The following is a 23,759-nucleotide window of genomic DNA, read 5'->3' on the forward strand; positions in this document are numbered from 1 at the left end:
GCCCCGAGGCTGCCTTGGGCCAAACTTCAGCCTTCCCAAGACTTGCTTTCCCATTAAGGGACTTGAAAGCTAGTTCCCAAACACTCATTTTTTGGCCCAAAGGGCTTTGATGCCCAAAGCCCCTTCCAAAGTTACTCCCAAACGCACCCATAGACTAATATAAGCTTTTTTTTTTTTTTTTTTTTTTTTTGGTTGATGACTTGATCATTGTAAATTTGCTCGCATCCTTCTAAATCTCAACGCTTTATTTGTTTGATAGAAGTACCCGCCATGCATAGATATTTTCTGCTTCTGCCAAAGTTTATTTGAAAAAAAAAATGAATTGATTAAGGACAACCCATTCACCCCTCTAAGTTGTTGTGTGAGCCTTATTAAAAAAGGAAAATAAAAAAAGCAAATGGAGAGAACATGGCAGAACCTTAAAATTTGGGGTAGATGTGTAGTTGCATAATCAAGAGATGTGTAGAATTGCGCAATTTTCAGATCTCATCAACATCTAGAAGGACTAATTAAATATCTTTAATGAAGATATATTCAATTAATTTTTAAGGTAATGATTTGCGCATGTCCCAAAGACAATCAATGAATTGAAATTTCTCTTGCATCAATTATTGAAGAAATCAAAAGGTGCCTTGATACTTTTTCACAGGACCAAGAATTGACGAGTGTCTTTGTATGGTTGGACGAGAGGGGGTGACACAGGACGGACGCCACTTTCCAGTCGAGCAAAAGATGACCTTATGACTGTCTTTTTTAATGTTTTTATCTCTGTCGTCCGGTGTATTCCTCGCAAAAAAGTCCTTCCCGTCAACGCGGCTGCTAACCTGGAATCGCTTATGCAGAGCAGGCCAGAGCTCGTCGGCGAGTGAGCGAGAGAGGGAGGTAATGGCCCCTTATTCGTTTGTGCCTCGTTGCGGCTGCCTGCGTTTTTCACGCAGTAGGAGAAGGCCGGTCAGTTCCGCTTCCCGTGTTTGTGCGTTGCTTTTTTTTTTTTGGGTTATGTCTGTGCGAGGACTGTCGATTTAGCTGGCATATGCTTTGATCTGCATCATCAGTGCACATTCTTTCTTTGGACTGCAATCAAGGATTGATTTAGCTGGTATATGCTTAGATCCGCATCATCTGTGCGAGGACTATCGATCGAATGGAGTCAACTGTTTTCCTTTCCTTTTGCTTTCGTTTTTCTTTATTCTTTCCAAAGCAACTTTATAGTCTCGGATCAGAACATCCTAGTAGTCAAGAAGACCCTATGCCTTCACTTTTTACTTTTGCTACTCTGCGGAAATTATCCAACACGAAGTGGCAACTTGTAATAGGAGGCGGAGGCAGCGGTGGCGGCGACTGAGGCGGCGGCGGCGGAGGCGACGACGACGGAGGCGGCGGAGGCGGCAGCGAGGGCGGCGGTGGCGGCAGTGACTGAGGTGGCAGTGACGGCGACGGCAACGGAGGCAGAGGCAGTGATGGCGGTGGTGGAGGTGGGGACAGCAGTGGTGGAGGTGGGGATGGCAGCGGCAGTGACTGAGGTGGCGCAGGCACAGGCGGCAGCGGTGGAGGCGGCAGCGGTGGTTGCGGCAACGGAGCTGCCTCCATCGTCATCGCAGGCGCCATCATCCATCTCTACCCCACCAAGAATCAATTACAAAGTGTTCTTGAGTTTTAGAGGTCCTGATACTCGCAAGGGATTTGCAGATTGCCTCTACACCAGACTGTCTAATGCAGGGATCATTGTCTTTAGAGACGATAATGAGCTTGATCCTGGAGAAGATATCCCTGTTGCATTGGTTCAATCCATAAAGCAATCCGAGATATCAATACCTATTATCTCCCAGAATTATGCATCGAGTAAGAGTTGTCTCATGGAGCTGGCCCAAATGGTGGACTGCAAAGAAGAAGACGCTCAACTGATCATGCCCATTTTCTATGATGTTAGCCCCACTGATTTAAAAAACCAACGTGGACGAGTTGGGGAGTCCTTCCGTCATCACGAGGACCGTAAAATTGACCGCAAGGTCATTGATAAATGGAAGCAGGCTCTCGGAAAGATTGCTGAGATTAAGGGGTATGATCTGCAGAATTCAAGCAAAGGGTAATAAACTTTTTCCTGTCCTTTTAATGTAATTGGCTTTAGCTTTATGAGAATTTGGCGAAGCACAATGTTGTTGAAATCATTAATTGGATGGCCCTAGATTTGATAATGCGGTAAGTGTGCTTTCCGTGCCCCTCTTGTTGCCCACCGCATTGTCCTTATCAGTCAATTTTTGGTACGGTTTGACTGGATTATTTCCTTTCTAATTTTCATAGACTGTTGTTAATAATTTTGTAATCTCATCATGATCCCTTATTCTCATCTTGACATTTGGCAGTTATGGTGAACTCACAGAGGAAATTGTCTCATATGTTCTAGAGGTGTTGAAAATGAATGATTTAATAGTGAGGGACGGTTTGGTGGACATGGAACCCCACGTACGGGAGGTTATGAAAAAGCTTGGTGTCATCTATGTCAATGAGCAGGCAACCGGAGTATATGACAAAGATGTACGTGTACTTGGAATATGCGGCATGCCAGGGATTGGCAAGACTACCCTTGCAAAGGTTGTGTACAACAAAATCCATCATCTCTTTCAACGTTGTAGTTTTCTTTCCAATATTCGAGAAAATGGTGCATCCGATAGACTCAAGGGCCTACAAGAACAATTAATCTCAGACCTCCAAAGGAAGAAACGTCAAAGTCTAGGAACCCTTGACCGAATGACTAATGTCATAAAAAGTTCATTTAGCGGAATGAAAGTTCTCATTCTCCTTGATGATGTGCATAATTTTGACCAAATCGAACATTTAGTCAAGGATCTAAGTTGGTTTGGCCCTGGAAGCAGGATTCTCATGACAGTTGGAAATAGTGATGTTCTTGATGGTTACAAAGATGGAATGGCTGATAAGTATGAGGTTGGAGAAATGGAGACTCATCAAGCTCTTAAACTTTTTCACATGCATGCTTTTGGCGGGTATACTCGTGAAGAAAAGGATAAGTATGATTCTCTGTCCAGAGACATTGTTGACACTATCAAAGGCATTCCTTTGGCTATTGAATTAGCAGCTTCATACTTGCATAAGCATAAGGGGGACAGCCAAAAATGGCTACGTAAATTGGAAAACTTAAAAAGGAAGCCAGAATATCGTGTCCAAAAATTATTTGAGTTAAGCTATGGCTCTTTGGATGAAGACACGCAAAATATATTCCTTGATATAGCATGTTTTTTCATTGGAACGGATGAGAGAATTCCCCCATACATGTGGCACGCATATGACTACGATCTAAGCGGAATCATGATTCTCCGTGACATGAGTTTGGTCAAAATAGGAGAAAATAATGAAATATGGATGCATGATCAACTAAGAGAGTTTGGCAGGGAAATTGTTAGGAAAGAAGATTCCTATGAGCCTCACAATCGCAGTAGGTTATGGAATCACAAAGAAGCACTTTCCACGCTTAAGGGAGAGCAGCTATACTTTTCAAGCGTAAGGTTTTTTTAGTTTAAGCACATTCAACAATCTTTGAAGATACTGCCTTTCCTTAATTTTTCTTTCCCAAAATGAAGTGTGAATGGCTTTCCTTTCTATTTATTCCGTTCCCTTGATTTGCAGAGTACTATAAAGGTGGAAGCCCTTGGTCTCACATTTGATAAGGGACAAGGGGAATGTATTGGATCTGAAGGATTTAGCCGTCTAGTGCACTTGAGGTTCTTGAGTTTGGACCAGGCTACTGTTGGAGGGAGTTCTCACAATGTTCTTTCAAATTTAAGGTGGCTTGATTGGCAAGGGTGCAGCCAGATCTCTGAATTACTTATTTTCCATTTGGAGAAACTGGTCATTCTTGATCTATCTCACAGTGAGTTCACTGGAAATTCACAAGTATGGGGACAAATCCTGAAGGTAAAGTGCATTTTTGTCTGTGTCCTGGGATTGTTAGAATAGCTAACATCAACTGAACCTTGTCTGTTCTCTTTTCTTGCAGAAGGCAAAGATATTGCAAGTTTTGAACCTAAGTAGCTGTCAAAGTCTGAATGCATTTCCAGACTTCCGTGCTTTGATGAATTTAGAGAGATTAGTCCTGGAACGTTGTTCCATGTTACCTGGATTTGGTCAATTGGTAGGTAATCTAGAAAAATTAGTCTCCTTAAATCTTAGGTTCTGCAAATCCGTCACAGCCTTGCCGCAAGAACTGTGTGATTTGAAAGCTTTGGAAGAACTTCTGATTGATGGAACTGCCATTAAAGAGATTGATTTCAAACAAGCCTCCATGAAGGAACTTAAGGTTCTGAGCGCTTGCCAATGTAAAAGTTTGGTTCATATATCAGACTCTATTGGCCAATTGGAATCTCTTTTGCATCTTCGACTGGATGGTGCCGCTATTTTTAGCCTACCAGTCTCTATTGGATCCTTAAAGGAACTTCGGAGCCTGCTTCTAGGAAATTGTCAGAATTTATCTCAGCTTCCTTATTCCATTAAGAATCTAAAGTCGCTAGAAGTCATGGATCTATCAAGCACCAAGATTGCTAGATTACCTAGGCATGTCGAGTTTTTGGAAAATATGAAAGTGCTGAAGATGAAGAGAACTCACTTAAGAGAATTCCCCAAAGATATAAAAAATCTTAAAAAGCTGGAAGAGATAGATCTTTCGCAATGCAGTAATCTGAAGGGGCAGATTCACTGTGATATCAGAGGATTTTCCTCTCTGAAAATTTTGAGATTATCATCTACGAAGATTTCTGGCCTACCCTGGAGTGATGGCAGGTTTTGTGACCAAAAACCCGTTTCATTGGTCTCTCATCTCCAGCAACTAGATTTAAGTGAATGTGACCGACTTCGGGCTTTGCAAAGACTTCCGTTTAGTTTAAGCATTCTTCGCTGGGGATCCAAAAAATTGAGGACAGTGCCAGACCTTTCTTACTTGAGAAACCTGAAAGAGCTGTACTTGGGTGATAACTTGGGTTATCCTACTGATCCAATGCAGAAGTCTTCCTCTGAGCCACCACAAATTGGATGGTTAATAAGACTAGAGAATCTAGAAATCTTGGAGTTGTGCCTCTTAAAAATAACCACGCTACCAGAAAATTTCAGTGAACTTCAACTTAGAAAACTTGTTTTGCACTACTTCGACTTGCTTGACCTCCGACAGCTACCTTCTAGCTTATCAGTATTGTGCCTTCAGCACTGTAAGATTGAAGATTCACAATTTTCTATGATTAGCGGTCTGTCTGAATTAGAACTCAAACACTGTCGCTTGGCAGAGATTGCGGAGACTATAAGTCTTGGAGATTTGAGTCGATTGGAACTTCTGAAAATATCAGACTGCAATGTACGGACACTTGATGGGCTGGAAAATTTGACTCGTTTCAGAAAGCTTACTTTAGACAACTGCTGTTCATTGACCGGATTACCAGATCAAACAAATCATACATTTGAAATCGATAAGTACAATTTCCCAGAAGAATAATAGTCGGCAGTTATGTTGCTTGCACCTATGGTCAGAACATTGTGGAAATTGCTTCAAAAACGATTCCAACTTCAATAAAAGGTTGGAGGCTTTTCTGAAAGATAGATGATGCACCAGTCGGTCTTCTTCTCTTTCGCCTAAGGCACTGCCTGCAGTCAAATTTCTGTGCAATGTCCTCTCCACATCGTGTGGGCCTGGAACTTCTCTCTTGGTAGGCCCGTCCTTGGGGGCTTGTACAGGCCAGTTTGTGCTTTGAAATCTCTTGCCAGCTTTCGATTCTAATTTCTCATTTCTTTCATTTATTTTCTCTTCTTTTAGTGAAAAAAGAAATGCATAAACGGTAACTGGAGCACAGAATTCAAATAAAATTACCAACAGAAAAGTTGATATTAGATAATTCAATTCGCCAGTGCCTTGTGCGTGGAATTATGTAACATTCTTGGCATTTTTAACTTCTTCATTGTTTGCTCGTTTTTGTCATTCAGAAGAAGTTGGGGACAGATTTACTAGCAATATACTGTGTGGGCTGGGATGAATACTCAATATCAGAATGATGATTGGGCAAAGACTCTACTTGGTGGAGGAGGAGAGATGGCTGGCTCTTTTGTTTGAATGGGAGATTTGTAGCCTTGAAGTCCGGTGGATGCACGTTGTGAAGATAATGCGATGGCACTCGAGTGCGGATGCGTGGAGTCAGCATGCTGCTCCTTCCTTTTCGGGCTGTGGCTTAAAAGATTGACAGGGGAGTCGCAGCTGCAGTGTTGCAGAGTTTTAACTCTCAATCCGGGTGATGTCCCGGTAACTTAAAAAGTAGTAAGAACAATGCATTTCGCCTACCCGTGTCTGTGTTGCAACGAGTGTCAAATGGGTAATCATTGTCTCATATCTGTTCCAATCAGTAAACCAATCCCGAGTCCATAGCATGTAACTTCAATCAGGCACTGCATTTTTCCATCAAACATTGTTGTGCTTGCATTATCCATTATGCTCGAGCTCTCTTATTCGAAGGCTTATTATGGGACAGTCATATGATGTTAGCACTTCCGGAAAGCCAAAATAATTCATTTTGTGTTTTTCAAGCTTGTTATACTACATTTGGCCATGTGACAAGGAGAAGAACTTACATGCTTCTGTTCTGTGACGATCATTTTCTCTCTTTCTTCTTTGCTACTGAGAATGGTGATCCGTGGGTGATTTTCCTGAGGAAGCCTCCTCCAAGATGTGACTGGAACTGGAATGCATCGTAGGGTCATCTTGTCATCTTAAACTTCTGTTCTACTGAGGAAAGTACGTGTACACCATAACTAGATATAGAGAGAGTGAAAAGACATGGAAACTCTTCTTTTTGGAGAGAGGACATGCAGAGTGCTTTCAGGTTATCCTTTAGAATATGTCGTCCGATATGGATGTAAAGTACGGATATCTACTGTTTCACGAGAAATATTGAAGCATCTTGAATATCACTGTATGTCTGTCATTAAGAGATTTTGGCCACACAGACGCTTTATATTATTTTGAAGGGAACCGAAAACTGAAATTTTCGGTTCGATTCGGTTTTTGACACCCCTACTTATATATTTTCGCTTCCCTTCAAGCAAACAGCCTTTGGCCACGCAAGCTCCTTGAAATTTTCTGAGCAACTATAGTTTGGCTTTTGGCTCTACTCAGAGTGACGAATTTGTGCATAAAAGCTCCACACGGTCGAAATAAACTATGCAAGTAAACCTTACTAGCGGTAGTAGATTCATTTAATTGTGAACAATTTGTGGAAAAGATCTCCGACACTCACATTTAGCTGCGTTGATGAACATACTGATTGTACCAATCTATATAGCTTATGCTGGAGTAACCTCGCTTTTATCATGGACTGTTCCATTACAGTAGTACATGAAGATGAATCACTCGCTCTTCTGTGCTGAAGATGACTTAAAAGGATGGAACCCTGTAGAGCAAGTCTCTTGAATGAAGTCAGGATTTCATTTTCCTACTGATAATACGTGTTCGGAGTTTTGATAAACATAATGGACCGCACACGGTTGCTGATTCCACGATAAAGGGTCGAAGAACCTCTTTAAACAAAGCAATTAGCAAAATTCACGAAGTTAACCTCGAAACCGAAGTCCCATCCTTTGGTGTCGATCTCTGCCATATAAATAGAAGGTATATGATCATGCAACAAGATGAGGAAGATCAAGAAACCATCAATCAAAAGTTCAGGACCTGTAAATTACAGGAACTAAATAGGAAGATGAAGGAATGCTCAATTGCGCCAAAGCCTTATTGACTTTTCGTTCGGTCTGTCCTTAGGGTCTTTGGTAATACTTCTCAACTTTAATCTCCACTTTTGTGTCAGGATCAGGATCCCTTCGTTTGAAAGAGAAATTGGTTTCGAAAAATTATTTGTTAACTTCTCAATATTTAATAAACAGAAAATTAATCAATTTACATACAACATTGTACAAGATTTGAAAACGACAAACTTAGATAGGGAGAAAAACAACTTCAACCTTTTGACAAGTCACTTTCCCTAAATCACAATAATCACAAAATAAATGAAATTGAACTGTTTTGCTTGAAAGTCTTTATCAGGAAATTTTCAATGGTTGTAAATATGGTTGTACTGTACTCGAAAAAAAAAATGTGGTTGTTCCGTTCGTGTCAATTTTTTTTTTACCTTCAGCGGGGAGATTTATTCCACAAGCAAATTTATATGTTAATTTTTTTTAGATTACTTTGCCCAATAAAAATATTTTATAGTCCTTTAGAACGACCTCCGCAATTTGGCTCATTCGCATCGCAGCCGTCCAACCTCCCCTGCGGAACTGTCGCCCTCTGTTGCTCGCCTTCGGAGCCACCACAATCGCCGCCGCCGCCGACGAGGACAGGTCCGTTCTCTCTCTCTCTCTACACCGAGCTCAGCCTGTCGCAATTCAGGGTCTCCGATCACCTGAAAACTCCGGGAGAAATCTCCTAGAGCCGGCGACGCGCGCGCAGTTGATAAATGGAGCGGCGAGCTTGCTTTCGTTTCGGTTCCAGCTTCATTTTTGTTAGGATTTTTAGGCGGTGTATCGATGGGAGCTGTCGAGATCGCACTGTGGAAGAAGGTATGGCGCAGTGCCAATGTGTAGTGGAGATGCTGCGGGGCAAGAAGGTATCGGGCCGTGACGACGTTCGTGTCGTGGTATTTTCGAACTGATGAGCAAGAGAGCGAGTATTGAGATCGGGAAGAATGGATTTTGATGCGTTGGATGCTTTCGTTCGGAGGCGGCGCGGCAAGAATTGGTAGTTCGGTTTTGATGTGCGAGCGACCGAGCGAGCGAACGAAGAGTAGGTTGCGGAAGCATTTCTCCGAGAGTGTGGGGGTGTTTTCTCGGAGGGCTTTCGCGTCGTGAATGATGCTGAAATTTCGTCGAGAGCTGTTTAGGGGTAGAGTTGGTTCGTTTGCTGTTGCCGCTATCTTCATCGAATTGGACAATCAGTTTTTTTGGCCTTTCCTCATGATATGTTGATTTTCTTTTGTGTGAAACGCATGTCGTCTGTTAATTGCTTTGCCAAGGCGGCTAGCCATCTGGCTTTAGCTTCAATATCTATGGCTTTCGTGATTATATTCATCTCGGAAGTTCAGAATTACTTTTAGCTTGCAATGGTTCTACTTGTTTGTTAACCTAGTTTGAATAGTATGGCTCATGTCCTCTGTTTTGATGAGGTGTAATTTGGAAAGCATTTTCGTTTATCTAAGAATTTGATATAGTTTTTTCAGTCTATGGACATGCTCGAAGTTCTCTATTTTGCTTTCTCTTGCCCTTTGTTTTTTCAGTAATTCCCATGACTTGATGTTGGCATTTCTGTTGGTTTCTAGATTGGACTGCTTCTTGTTTTAGGTAGATTAATTGGATGGACAATTTTTACAGTTGTTGATTGTTTGCCCGTCGCTCGCAAATTTGACAGAACAATTTGACGTGGGGTGGCAAATGTCTCATGATCCTTTTCTCTTTTTCTTTGGTGGAAAACACCTATGTAATAAAAGTCAAGTTTGTCTTTGCCATTCTAGTGATTCAAGTAGCATGTACACTCCGAGAGATTTTTCTTTACGTAACATGCGAAGAGATATTACTCTTATTGAAAAATAAAAGAACATTTGTTCTATATTTTTATCTTCAATTTAAAATTTTCAAACTGGGAAGGGTTTGATATCTGAAGAGCGTCCATCGTGGTATTGACTGAGTCTTCTCACTTTTGGCAGGTGAATGATCCTCCACTCAGAAACTCACAAGAAGCTTTCATGATGGAGATGCGCGCAGCAAGAATGGTAAGATTTGGACTTTAATCTGAAGTGAGGTTTGGCCATTTAATTATTGTAACGTACAAAGGATAGTTAATTCTGCTCATTAACCCAAAAAGCAGTTCATGTTCGGCATATATGTTTACCATATGTTAGTTTGGTAATCTCCCGCTGAATTCATGAGAGACTCAAAATTGCAGGGCTATGAAACTTCTAGAAAATGGATGTAGAATTTCTTTTTCATGATAATGGGAATTTCATTATCTCAGAGAATGCGTTTGCCACACATGTATTAGCATTTAGCAATAGCAATAACCATAATGCGAAATTACCCTCACAATCTGGATTTTCTGTATAGCTTAAATGAACTTGAGGGAACACAAATTGTCAATCCAAAAAGTTACTCAAATTGCAAAATGCAGGTGGTTAAGTATGATTAACTTTTCAAGGAATATGGTGAAGCGACGAGAGCATCTTTCTATAGTTCAAATGAACTTGGGGGAAAATAAGTGGCATAACCTTGAGATTAGTTACTTGAATAGGTGATGTGTGTGGTTAAGGACTAAAAACTTTTATAGGAATATTATTAAGCGGTGGGAGCATCTACTTGTAATGCTTCAGAAAGATTAACCCTGGATTCATCTGCTTCTTTACTTTCCGAAGCTTATCAAAGAAGCAGCTTCTCTGTGCTCATGTATTTGTCTACTCTGCCATTTGATTCATGTACCCGAAAAAGGTTCAAGCGGCTGAGTCACTGCTGAAATTGGTATCGGAGCTGAAACAGACTGCCATATTTCGGGATTCGCATCTGTGAATGACTATGTTGAACAGAGAATCGTCGAGTTCAACCAGCAAGCTGAAAAATAGGATCGTATGTTGTCTAGAATTGCGGAGGAGGCAGCTGCCAGTCTCAAAGAGCTCAAATCTCATTACTACTCTTCGTCGCAGAGGACAACTCATCCCACAGAATCTTAGTGGAAGATGGCTGTGATTTTGTGTATTGATTTTGGGGGATTATCGTGACTTGTTACTTATCTTGAAGCTAACAAAAGCTATGTACGCTAATGGAGATTCTAGGGTATTCTTTAATTTCAGCAGGGTGATTGGGAGGCTTGCACTTGCGGTTCGAGAGCTATGTGATGGAATGAATTTGATATTCTAAATAGGAGTATTGAGGAGATATTTGACTTTGGAATTCATCCAAAATACTTGTCGATGACTACTGAGTGCAAATCTCTTAGCAAAGAGATTAGCTACTTGGACTTCCAAGTCCTTACGTTTCTCTCCTGTACTTCTATTTCTACGAATTTGCAGCCGAAGGTTGAATGAGATGGAAAGCTTTTACATGATTGATCCCGTGTGATCCCCCGGTCCAAGCGTAGATGACCTGCATTGGATCGAGCAAGAGCCCAGGGCTTACTCTCTTCTCAAAAGCTGGTCCATGAAACCACTTAGCTCTCTACAATAGCAAGGAGGCCTTTAGCTTTTAATTATATGCTCCGTTTTTTTTTTTTTTTTTTTTTTGGGTCGAAATTATATGCTCGTGCAGGAATTTTGGCTTTTTGGAAAATATTTTTAAAGAAATCATTTTCTAGGAAAATAGTAATATTTTCCGAAGCTTGGCTGAAGTTGGAAAATGGATTGTTGATTATTTTTCCGTCGCTTGGAAATGAAAACTTAACTTTTTTTCCTGAAGAAACATGCACCATTCACATTACATGTGTACATGGATAAAAATTCATTGCTTTGGCCGTCTATAAATAGAATTTGTAAAAAATTTAAGTAGTATCATTTATTAATTAGACTTTTAAAATAATTGAATATGTTGACTTTGAGTTAACAAAGCTAAGGCTCATCTCATTCTATTAGACCTGGGCTCGGCCGTCCAGGTCTCGAAGACTTGGACATGACTGCCAAAATCTTGATCATGAGGCGTTAAGGTCTTGGGTCAAGTCTCGAGGGACTAAGGCCCAGTCGCTACGATCCTGAACCCTAGTGTTGAGGACCCCGCCTTGGTCGAAGGCGGGCCTTGACCTTAGGGGACTCGAGCTCGCTACTAAGGTTCCAATTTTCTTGGGCCTAGTCGTTCGGAACTCGAGCATGGGCGCTGGAGATCGGGGCCCAATCTTGATAGACTGATCTCGAGCATTGTTGACTTGATTGCAGGAGCCAAGTATTTAGGCACGGTAGTCGGTGACTCGGGCATGGACACTGGAGTTTTAAGTCCGGCCTTAAACGATTTGGGACCAACCTCTTTATATCCTGATTTGGCTTATCTGGCCATGATGGACCTTAGTCATAAGTTATTGTTGCTTTGTTGAATATATTTAACGTATTTGGTGTAAAATCAAACAGAGCTTTTATTACTTGTTATATAATTTGCCACATTGTGTTAGTAAATGAAAATTTGATTGAGTAAAATTATGAATGCTTGCGGTGCCTTGATCTTCAGCAAATGTTACTGTTTTGGTTCATCCGTGTCTTTGTTTTAGTTGCACACTGGTGTGGAATAATCTTATATTTTTATGAGTACCATGATGAGACAGTAATGATGACGTCCTTCAAAATGACCATAATTTCGACTCAAATTAATATTCTACCATGGGCGTGAAAATCAATAATTGACGACACTAGTTGCCTATTCTTATTATTTAATTTAATTTTATATGAAAAGAAAAGCTCGCGCAGCTTTTTTCAACAACAGAAGAACCAATTTGCTATCCAATCCGAAAAAGAAAAAGAAAGATCTGCTTAAAGTCCAGCTTAAAATGAAACCTCGTCTCAAAACCCAAAAGGCCCAAACCCGCATGTCGTTTTGGAGCGAAACGGCGCGTCCTCGTCCTCCATTGCCCTAGCCTACACCACTTCCGGAACGACACCCTCAAACGGCAAAACAAAACCCTCCTTCGCAAATACCATCCTTAGTTATGGTATATGTTAGTTTCCCAAATACCAATATCTGTCTGTGGAATGATTGAAAAGAATATTGCTCAGTACCGTTGGTCCTCCGCAGAAGGCAAAACTGGAGTCCACTGGAGAAGCTGGAAAAGTTATAAGGAGGAAAAAATATGTCATCTTGCTTCAATCAATCCCTTTTAGACTGTCAACGAGAAAGTTTTTATCTACGAATACACGACGTGATAGTGTGATGTGATATAGCATATGAGTAATCTTTACCCATGTGCCAAGAGTTCACCCACTTGGTGATTTGTATATATGCATCTCGCTCTGGGAAAACATACGAAGTTTGTTCCCCGGTTCCAACTCCAGAACACAGTGATCAAACTTCAACAAGAAAAGGTTCTTCAAAAATGGATTGGGTGTGAATGTATGTGTAAAGGGCGTGCCAGCTCTTCGAATCAAAATATGATGCAGAAAATGCTACGTGGATGAGGAAATCAAAGTGCTTGAAAATTGAAGTTGTAAAGATTGAAATTCAAGGAAAGAATTGTAACTAGAGTGATGAAAATTGAAATTAAAATACAAACATTGAAAATGAAATTACCTTGAAATAACTTGAATGTCATGAAAGCGTTGACGCTCAAACGAGAACATCAAAATGAGCACTACTATATTGTTATATTACAATGCACATGATCGACAATCTCAACCTAAAGTACTACTAAAATTGAAATACGTTGGTTTAGTAGGAAAATGCTACATAGCAAAGTTGGCAGAGTTTTGGCATAACTCAAGCGTCTCTTCTCCTCCATGTTTTTCATATATATGCTCCTTAGGTTTTCTTTGACGATAACTGAAATTCTCGTGCATTTCCACGGTTTACTCCATTCCACCCTTTTGGTAACTCAATTCTCATGGCCATCGTGTATTTTGTGACAATAGTCTCTTCTAGAGGAGCCCATTTGACTTCATTACCGTGCCCGCTCTTAGTTCAAACAGATAAAGGTCATCTCTCTCTCCTTGAGCAAGATAGCTATTAATACACTTCACGTCAAAGCGAAGCGAAGCAAGCTTTATAGACCGGATGATCTCTGGTTCGAAGTCGAACTCGTCGGGTTCACCTCGACGTGACTCAACTTTTTATGCAGTCACTCTACTTCCTGAAATAAACTCAGACCTGTTTGCATGATGAGGATCTGACTGGACTCGTCTGTTTGGACAGTGAATACGCAACATGTCTTAATTTTGGACTTTGTCTCTCGGGCTGAAGATTTGCTATTATGAGTTGGAAGCATCATCATGTCTAGTACTACCATGTCTGGCCCAAACAAATGTTTCGCAGGCGCAAACCTAGTGACATATGCACGGAAGGCTCCCCTACGCTTCTAATTGGTCAGTTAGCTCAATCTAATTACAGCATGAAGGATAAGAAACTAACAGCTATTGGATGTGTTGGTCCTGTTGAAGGGTGAAGTACTTGAAGTAAGGGCATCTGGAGATATTGATGGTTGGACCGGCTATCGAACCGGGAAAGGAGGAGGAAGACCTCTGAAAAGAAGAGTCCAAGAAAGAAGGCAAGAAAGAGGATATATGACAGAGAGAAGATGGAATATCAGACTGCAGAGCTAGTTAAGGTCTACAATGCGTGTTATCCAAGAAACTACATTTGGCCATGTGATAAGGAATAGAACCCAGATGCATGGCGTTCTCTATTGATCGTCTGCTCGAAGATCTTGTTGAATCAAACTCAAGCAAGCTTGCCAATTCTCAGCTTGTGAGCACAACTTGATGGGTTCAGGAACTAATCGAGTTTCTGTTATAAGAGTTGATTACTAGTTAAAAATAGACATTGACATAATCAGAATTGCATAATAAACAAATGTTACTCAAGCTTTTTTTAGCTGAGCTCATTCATTTCATGTCGATTGTAATCAAATTGAGTCGAGTTTCGATCATCAAATATGTCAGTCCAGTCAAGCTCAAGCTCGAACAATATGACTTGACTTGGTTATACCCTAGAAAAGTTATGATCGTGAACAGGAGGGAAGTGCTCATAAAAGTAGTGATGCAAGCCTACCAAGTTATGCTATTTATGTTTCAAGATACCAATATTTGTCTGTGGAATGATATAAAAAAATTCGAATCACCTGTGATCCTTCGCAGAAAACATAATTGGAGTCCATTAGAAGGTTCAGATGCTCGAGCATTTTCCTAGATACACTGCCCACCAGATTTTGGCAATTCCTTAAGTTTGAATGCAATTGAAGATAGCCAAATTTGGCCCTTGAATCGAATAGGATAATTCAGTGTAAAAAGTGGGGAAAATGATATAAATGACAAATGAACTTTGACCTAATGTACAATGTCATTCCTGAACTTTTAATTTATTCAATATAGTTTTTTTTTTTTACTTTAACTCATTATGCAATGTCATCCAAGAACTTTAATTTGTTCAATTCAGTCCCTAATTTTTTTGTAAATGTTCAATATATTTCCTAAACTATATGAATAAATCCAAATTTGTCTTTCTATCAATTCAACTTCATAGAATTTACAAATCTAGCTTGCAATCCGGTACGTTTGAACTATAAAAAAACGTTACACATGAATTATTTATATAAGATAATCAGCTCAATTTCGAATATAGTAAACCTTTTAATTTTTTATATGTTTAATTTGTTCGATTTGATGATGTAGATTATTATATCCTCATTTGAGCTAAAATCTTATATGGATAATGTTGATACCTGAATTTTGCCAACGAATTCATTGTACGTCTTTCAAAGAAAATCATTTAGAAATTAAGTTTGCTTGAAGCGGCGGAAGTTGAATCATGTGAAAAAAAAAGTCAGTTTATATGACCATGCATTCCTTACTCTCGCCGTCTCCCTTGTGCAAGTATATACTATAAGCATGATAGTTCATTAATAATTAGGGTTCCTTTTGTGTAGGTCATCTATACATCTCGTGAAGTTTAGTGATCAAATTATTCAATTCGACCCTTAATTGAAAACGTCAGTGTTACATCATTCTGCGTCCTTTTTTTCTTTTTTCCCCATTGTGTTTCTTTTGCATTTTTGAGCCTGGGACATTGAAGTACTGCGGCCTCGGGCCCTACAGCTGAAGTTTTGGCCAATAACAATCTCGGAGAGCCTTGAACGCCCCAATCCACATTTGGACTCAATCTTCTCCCAGGCAATTTTGACTCATCTTTTCCTAATCTTCTGAAGGTGCAAACGGACTCGGAAAATTGCATAATAGGTGTCGCAACGAGCATCTTCGAGCGAATTTTCCAATGATATATGGCTTATGCTCTAACTCCAAGCCCATGGGCGAACACCGGTGATGTATGGGATTTGAAAGTGGACTTCTTGATATTTTTTTGGTCTCAAAGGTTTACACAAGTTACATCAACATGTTGACTAACTCCCATAAAAATTGTAGCCTAATAAGACGAACGACGAGCGGTACTCACTTTTTATGCGCAACAGACCCAAATTGCGCATTCCCACTTACAGTCCTCTAACCATCCACTTAATCTTGCATTTTCTTCACATCATTACACCCTTAGAACCGCTCGCTATGTAGTCCAGGTTGGACAAGAAAATAATAAGTAATGAACTGGAATTGGAGTCCAAAGACCAGTTGCTTCTACTGGAGGCTGCTTTGCCCTACTTTGCCGCAATTGCAGTTGCAATCAAGCTGAAATGTGGGAAGGAGGCGGTGGCAGAGTGCTGCAGCTTGGGTTGGTGACCATCCAAGGTTGATTGAAATGACAAGTTCAAACGAAAACTCATTGGACAAAGAGGAAAACCTGCTGGACAAAAAAGAGCAGTAATTGGACTGAATTTAGAGGGTCGTGGGCGTGAGTATTGGGTTTTTGGAGGCCATTCTCTTCTAAAAAAAACCTTGGGAGCTTGAAGGTGATAGTTAGAGAGCAGAGTGAGGGAAAACTGTGGCCTAGTGTAGAGAGTGAAGCAAGGACAAACCACACCAAAATAGTAACTTTAACCCAGAATATTCGGGACCAGCCCATTGAGAGAAAACAAAATTTTATAACCTTCCAGCTGAAACTAGCCAAAACATTACTGTAGAGTGAAAGTTGTCGGGGCTAACAATACAACCTAATGGGTGAATATATTGTTTAAGAATTATGAAAAGGATTTGCGGAATATAACAAATTTAAGGGGAAAGGCCACAAGAAAAACTTTAAACTTTACCCAGACTGACACATTTACCCTAAATTACCAAAAATCCTAGACTTTACTCATTGCGACACATTCACCCCCAAACCTTTTTCTGTGACACCAAAAACCCCCAAATTTTTATCTCTACGGCATATTTATCTCACACTTTTTTTTGTGATACAAACCCCCTTTTTTTTTTTTGTGATGCAAAAAACCCCCCAACTTTTTTTCTATAACACCAACTTTTTAGAGTAAATATGTCACACAAATATGAATTTAGGATTTTTTGGTGTCATTGAATTTTTTTGGAATTTTTGGTATCACAAAAATAGTTTTTAGATAACTGTGTCACATTGTACAAATTTAGGGCTTTTTGTGTCACAAAAAAAAAAGTTTGGGGGTAAATGTGTCACGGTGGGTAACATTTAGAGTTTTTGGTGGCTTTTAGCTCAAATTTAAATATAAACATCAGCATAAATATATTGTAGAAATTGGGTGCTTGTGCTGCTTTTTAACATACTATGATGATTATAAACACGTAACGTCAAAAGTGAAGAGATAGAAGAAATTGCATGCAAATATATAGTGGTTCGGCTTTATCCTCAATCCTACATCCACTCTTAACACTGGCAATTACAACAAAGTTGGAATCCATTAGTAAACTTCAAGATAACTCACAATCAGCAAGTATTGCTTTTCCAATAAATCACACTATCAAGGCTTAGGTACTGCTATCACTCTTGTACCCTTGCTCGTCACTAATTACAAACATTAGCATGACACAAACATTGACATTAGGAATATGCAACAAATATTAATATAGATAAAGCAAAGAAGAAGACTCAAAACACATGACCTATTTTGTACGTTCCCACCCAACCTAATTACTTCTCTTGGACAATATATAGTCATCCATCCTCATACAATCGTTGCACATCGAAATCCTCAAGTGGCCATTGGTTCATAATTGCCAGGAATAGGACATTGCGACAAATCATTAGAACAACTCTTTGACATCAACATCTCTTTGATAGTGGTAGTTTCCTAAACAGTGCCTATGTACTTTTGTCAGACTTGCTCATTAATGCCATATCTACTTCTAATCAGTTTTGGTGATCTTTTTTCGGATTCCAAGCATTTGTAATGGTTATTTTGTTCTTCTCTAAAGTTTCAATTTGTTGATCAAGTGACTGGCACTTTTCAACACTAAATATCGACAAGATCCTTTACCCCTAATCAGGACATGGAGATTTTTATTAGTTTGCTGATGTTGTCCACTGACAAATCATGTGAAATGACTTACAATCAATCATTTAATGATTCTTTTGAGTATTTCAATTGCCAAAGATGTAACTTTGATGAAAGATTGACCATAGTACCTCCAAGTCATCTTGAATATCTCATCATCTTTGACCTGTTGTCCTCCATGTCGAGATCTTCATTTTTGTACTTAGTCTTCACTGAATTCACATAGGTCATTGATGTCATCACATTCTTTCGTCCCATCTATATAAGGTAGCTGCTCTTTGCCAATAATCTACTACACTCGATAATGATGTTGATCTTTTTTGTCCTTCCAAGTATGCTGGCAATTTTAACTATACCAAGCCATTCATTTTCATGTTCCTTCCAAGTTTCACTAAACATCTTTATTCTAGGCTTGTTCACCATTACCGGGTTCATTCAACAGTTCACCCAATTTTTGTACCTCCAAGCCATCATGAACATCTCTATTCTTCTTGGCTTGTTTACCCTCAATTAAGGTCCTTCCAAATGTTCTCCTTGTTTAAAGATCCTTCTAGCTTGTAGACATTTCGATGCTCAATATATTGATGAAGCAATCTTGACAATGGGAAAGCACTTCTTATATAAGATCTCTTGGTGTTGTTTATGACATCATTTGCATTGTAGCTTGTGCATATATCACCTGGTAATATTCAACCAACACACAAATAATTAGCCTTTGATTGTCTTTGTCATTGTCAAACAACATAGGAGATCTCCCAACAATCACCACATTGGTGATTTTCCCAACAAAAGTACACTTAAAGATCTTGCTAACTAGTCGCACGTCCCAAATGGACATTGGGAAGTCCTCCTAAAGCCCCAAGCCCCAGCCCCCCCAAAAAAAATACCCCATTTCTTGGGTTAGGCAGAAGTCTAATTTTTTTTTCTAGGTTGGGGTTGCTTAGGGGCTAGAAAAAGAGAGAGATTTAAAGAAAAAACCAGAAGATGTTGAACCAAACCATTTATTTTACATTAAATTAGGTATGTATATGCAAACCAAGACTTGATAGTTAAACTGAGGTACATATAATTGAAGTAGGTGACAAAGAAATAGACAAAAGAGGTGTAGGCATAAGCTATTAGATGCTAACAAAGCAGCTTTGAGGTAAACTTTCTTCCTTCCAGTCATATAAAGTAATGAATCTATCTTGATGCACTTAGATAAAGAAATGAACCTATCTAGTTTATGTGAAGTTTGACATCAACAAACTTGTTTCATCCTTGTTCAATTTCACTGAGGATGCCATATGAGTATCTACCTTTTTATTGCTTCCATCCCAAATTTCTTCACATATTCCTTTACATATTTTTCTTGAAATATGAATGTCCAAGGAAGAAGTTCAGTTCCCCATCAAACTCATTTCAAATTCGCTCTTCATAATGCTTGCAAATTCCTTGTACATATCATGGTTAGTTTAATGAAAAATGATATCATAAACATAAATTTAAATAAGCATATGATATAATTACCATTCCTCTTGGTGAATAAAATAGTATCATCTTTCCTTTTTCAAACTCATTTTTCTCTAAAAAGGCGCTAAGCATTTTATACCAAACTCTTGGTGCTTGCTTTAGTTCGTAAATTCTTTTCTTTAGTTGATACACATGATTTCCTTTCTATGAATCTTCAAATCCTGAAGGTTGCTCTACAAAGACTTTTCTTCAATATGTCCATTTCGAAATGCACTTTTCACGTCCATTTGATTTAACTTGAAATCATGATAGCAAACATAAACAAGCAATAAATGAATACCTTCTAACCTTGCTACCGTGCATAGGTCTCATCATAGTCAATCTATTCTTCTTGAGAATATCCCTTTTAAACAAGTTTGGCTTTGTTTCCATAACATTGCCTTTGTCATCCATCTTGCTTCTAAATACCCAATTCATATTCATCATTATCCAATTCTCATCCTTGATGGCCTCATCAATTTCTTTTGGCTCAACTTATGATATTAATGCTAGTGAGTTCACAAGTTCTTTAAAAGATGATCTCATTCTTACACCTTCGTCGGCATCACTGATGATTTGTTCTTTTGGATGATTAGTTTTGAACTTTCTGTCTTTAGGATTCAACCTTGACTTCTGCTTGAAGTTCAAATTGCTGATTTTGAGTAATGTCAATAATTTGCAGTGGTGCTGGTCCATTATTTCCATTTTGAAATCCCATCAAATTATTGTTGAACTTGGCATTGATAGAGTTTTTTGCTTTCTATGAAATCTTATTAAAAACTCGGTGCACTTTGCTAGTCATGTAGTAGCCAAGAAATATACCTTGATTTGATCTTGAATCAAATTTACCAATATTGCTGTTTTTTTTTTTTGGTCGAACCAATATTGCCGTTTACATTCTTCAATATGTAACATTTGCAACCAAAGATGAGAATAAGATTTGCTGGGTTTTCTCCCTTTGAACAACTTATAGGGTGTAACATGGTGTTTACATTCTTCAATATGAAAGATTTGCAACCAAAGATGAGAATACAATATGTTTGATTTTCTCCCTTTGAACAATTCATAGGGTGTTTTCTCCAACAAGGGTCACAGAAATACTCTATTGATCATGTAGTAGGATGTTGCAACTACTTCGGTCAGAATTAAGCTGGAGTGCTACTTTAAATGATCATTGTTTTGGTCTATCCTGTCTATTTTTTTTCTTTCTTTCCACTACACCATGTTGTTGCACCATGTTGCTGGAGAGTGTATGGAGTTGAAAATTGTGTTCAATCCCATTTTCTTCACTGCAATCAGCAAAGCTCTTGCTTTCAAATTCACTGCCATCATCAGTCCTAATACTTGCAATGCTATATTCCTTTCTTGTTCTACGTTGTTTGTGCAATTTTCACAAAATATTTGAATGCTTCGTCTTTGTGAGATAGGAACATTACCAAGGTGAATCTTGAGTAATCATCCACAGTAATTTGACAGTATCTACTTCCTTCAAGATTTGTACTTCTTATAGGTCCAAAGAGATTCATGTAAAGTAGCTACAGTACTCGCTTAGTAGAAATAGTGTTTATGGATTTGAATGTACTTCTCACTCGCTTACCTAATGACCATGCATTGCATGTCTCATTCTTCTCATACGTCGTCTTTGGAAGACCACATAGAATGTCATTTCCAGCTAGTTTGAAAATTTACTTCAAACTGATGTGACCTAGCTTCCAATGTAGAAGCTCTTGCTTTTCTTTGATAGAAAGTAAGCAATGTGCAAAAGTATCACGCTTGATATCAAGTAAATAGTTATTGCCATATCTCTTACCAGTAAATGCCTGTGAAGGGTTTTTGCCTTTACCAATGCATTGGTCATTCTCAAAGCTGATTTTATATCCTTTTTCACAAAGTTAACTAATGCTTATCAAGTTGTGCCTAAGTCCATCGACTAATGCTACATCTTTAATAATCCATTCTCCAAGTTTGATATTACTTGTGCCAACTATCTTTCGTTTGTCTTTTCCTCAAAAGGAAGTAGTTCCACTATCGATTTTAGTTAAGGATAGGAATTTGTTAGCATTGCCTATCATGTGACGTGAACATCTACTATCTAGATACTATTTGCTGGTGGACTTCTTTACTTACAACAGATAAGAAATTCATTTCTTTGGTACTCACGTCATTTTAAGTTGTGTGTTGTTAGTAGAAGGGAATTTTCAGTTGATCCCTTTTGGCTTTCTTCACTCTTTTGGACATTTATATTTGGAATGGCCATCTTCATTGCAAATGGAACAGTCGTAAAACTTTCCGCCAGAAGGTCTAACGAAATTTCGAGTAAAATGAATCTTATAGGCAAGAAGATGTGGTTCTTTTTAAGCCTTTCTTTTGTTTTTGGAGAAGGATTCTTTTCTTCTTCATCTTCTTCACAACCCAAACCAAATTTGTTGTAGTAAGGAATTCGAATGGAAAGAATGTGCTCAAGTGTTTTTGACTGAAGAGAAAACTTTTTAGTGATTTTCGTAATCTCTTATTTCAGAGAGTAGTTCTCATCTTAAGAGAGTTGATGTTCCTTCATAAGAGCAATCGATTTGTCTCTTAATTTTTCAAGAGCTACTATTTGAGAAAGGTTTTCAGAAGAAAGTATTGAAACTTCTTTCTTCAAATTAGAAGTCCTTTCCACAGCTTTTCTGTGATTTTAAAAATTTCTTTCAAGAAATTTTGCCTTTCTTCGTAAGTAAGTTCAGGAGAATCTATCTCAATTTCTTTGTCAATGTGTCAGCCATGAGACAAATGTTGGCTTGATCACCATCTTCATTGCTGCTTACACAATCCGTATCACTCTAAGTTTTAACTTTGAGTACACACCTGGCTTTCTTTTCCTTTTCTTCTAGGGAGGATAATCGGGTTTTATATGTCCAGACTTCCGGCATTCATAGCAAACCACTTCTTTTTCTTTGACGTCATCCTTTATCTTGAAAGGTTTCTTATTGTCTGAGTATCCTGTTTGTCTATTTGCTTCCTTTTCTCATCATTTGCTGGAATTTTCTAGTGAAGAGTGCCATGTCTTCATTATCATCATCATTGGTTATGGAGTTATCACTTGCATCAGTGTCGTCCGCATTTAATGCAAATTAATTTCTTATCTTTATCTATCAGAATCTGTATTGAGATGCTTGGCCTCGAACATAAGTCTCCACTTGACTCCACTCCTTGGGCAGTGATCTTAGGAGCTTGTTCACCTTTTTAAGTATCGTTGAGCGTTCTTCCTTGGTTGGCAAGACCATTCGTGATTTCAATAAACCTAATAAATATTTGGTTGACAGTCTTGTCGATTTCATCTTGAATATCTCGTAGTTCCCGAGAAGAATATTCATCTTTGTTTCTTGAACACGATTAGTTCCTTACTAGTAGCCGATCCCATATTTCTTTCGCTATAAAGAAAGAGAACAGTAAAGCAAAGGCTTTGCTTTAGCAAGAACTAGTCTTCTTTGAATTTCCTTTAGCTGGTCAGCGGTGGACAATGGCGGGTTGGTTTTCACCTTCCTATTGTTGAGATTAAGTAGGTAGAGTAGTTGGCCTAACTGGATCAACAATTCCATTCTCAGTGACTTCCCACATCTATGGGTCAGTGCTTCAATGTAATTTTGCATGCACTGCTTCCATTAATCATGGTTGGTTCTATCAAAGTATGGAGGCTTGCTAGGTGCAAGAGAATCGGGAAGCAAAGAAGCTACCAAGGTTAGCTATCTAAACAGATCTTTGTGCTCAAAAGTAAAACGCTTCAATGACCAAGCAATTGAGCTTTGATACCAATTGTTGGGGCTAATAATATAATCTAGAAAGGGGGTTAAATAGGTTGCGTGACGATATAATTGCAAGAAAACCAAACAATCACTACTCAAGATAGTGATAGACATAAGACAACGTGTGTGATGCTAGTAAGTAAATAGAGTCACAAAATGATATATAGTGGTTCAGCTTCATATTTAAGAGTATGCATACTTTCCAACTAATAGCCTTAATAATGGTTGAATTCCACTAGTAATTAGCGGTGCCAATTACAACAAGCTAGTAGTGTTTTTTTCACTCGATTCGTACTAGCAATAGTCAATATATATCTCTCTACACAACTTTGTTGCTCTTTATATACTAAAGTGTTCAATCTATCAGTTGG

General features: G+C 38.9%; 2 protein-coding genes across 5 annotated transcripts in view; both read left to right on the plus strand.

Moving 5' to 3' along the window:
• Positions 1 to 10,939, plus strand: part of LOC104429606 (disease resistance protein RPV1) — a 45,107-nt gene extending 34,168 nt beyond the window's left edge. For all 4 annotated transcript variants that reach the window (XR_005549812.1, XR_005549813.1, XR_005549815.1 and 1 more), the window contains one exon: positions 10,513 to 10,939. The gene's annotated coding sequence lies outside the window, so the exon portion shown is untranslated. The remainder of the gene's footprint in view (positions 1 to 10,512) is intronic.
• On the plus strand, positions 1,461 to 6,975 carry LOC104438578 (disease resistance protein RUN1). The gene is made up of 5 exons (XM_039309944.1): positions 1,461 to 2,086; positions 2,364 to 3,516; positions 3,643 to 3,930; positions 4,013 to 5,733; positions 5,980 to 6,975. Exons 1-4 carry the CDS (start codon positions 1,461 to 1,463, stop codon positions 5,492 to 5,494), a joined length of 3,549 nt encoding a protein of 1,182 aa, XP_039165878.1. The 3' UTR covers positions 5,495 to 5,733; positions 5,980 to 6,975.
• Positions 10,940 to 23,759: the final 12,820 nt, after the last annotated feature.

This window comes from Eucalyptus grandis, chromosome 3, assembly GCF_016545825.1.
Source record: "Eucalyptus grandis isolate ANBG69807.140 chromosome 3, ASM1654582v1, whole genome shotgun sequence".
Classification (NCBI taxonomy): Eukaryota; Viridiplantae; Streptophyta; class Magnoliopsida; order Myrtales; family Myrtaceae; genus Eucalyptus; species Eucalyptus grandis.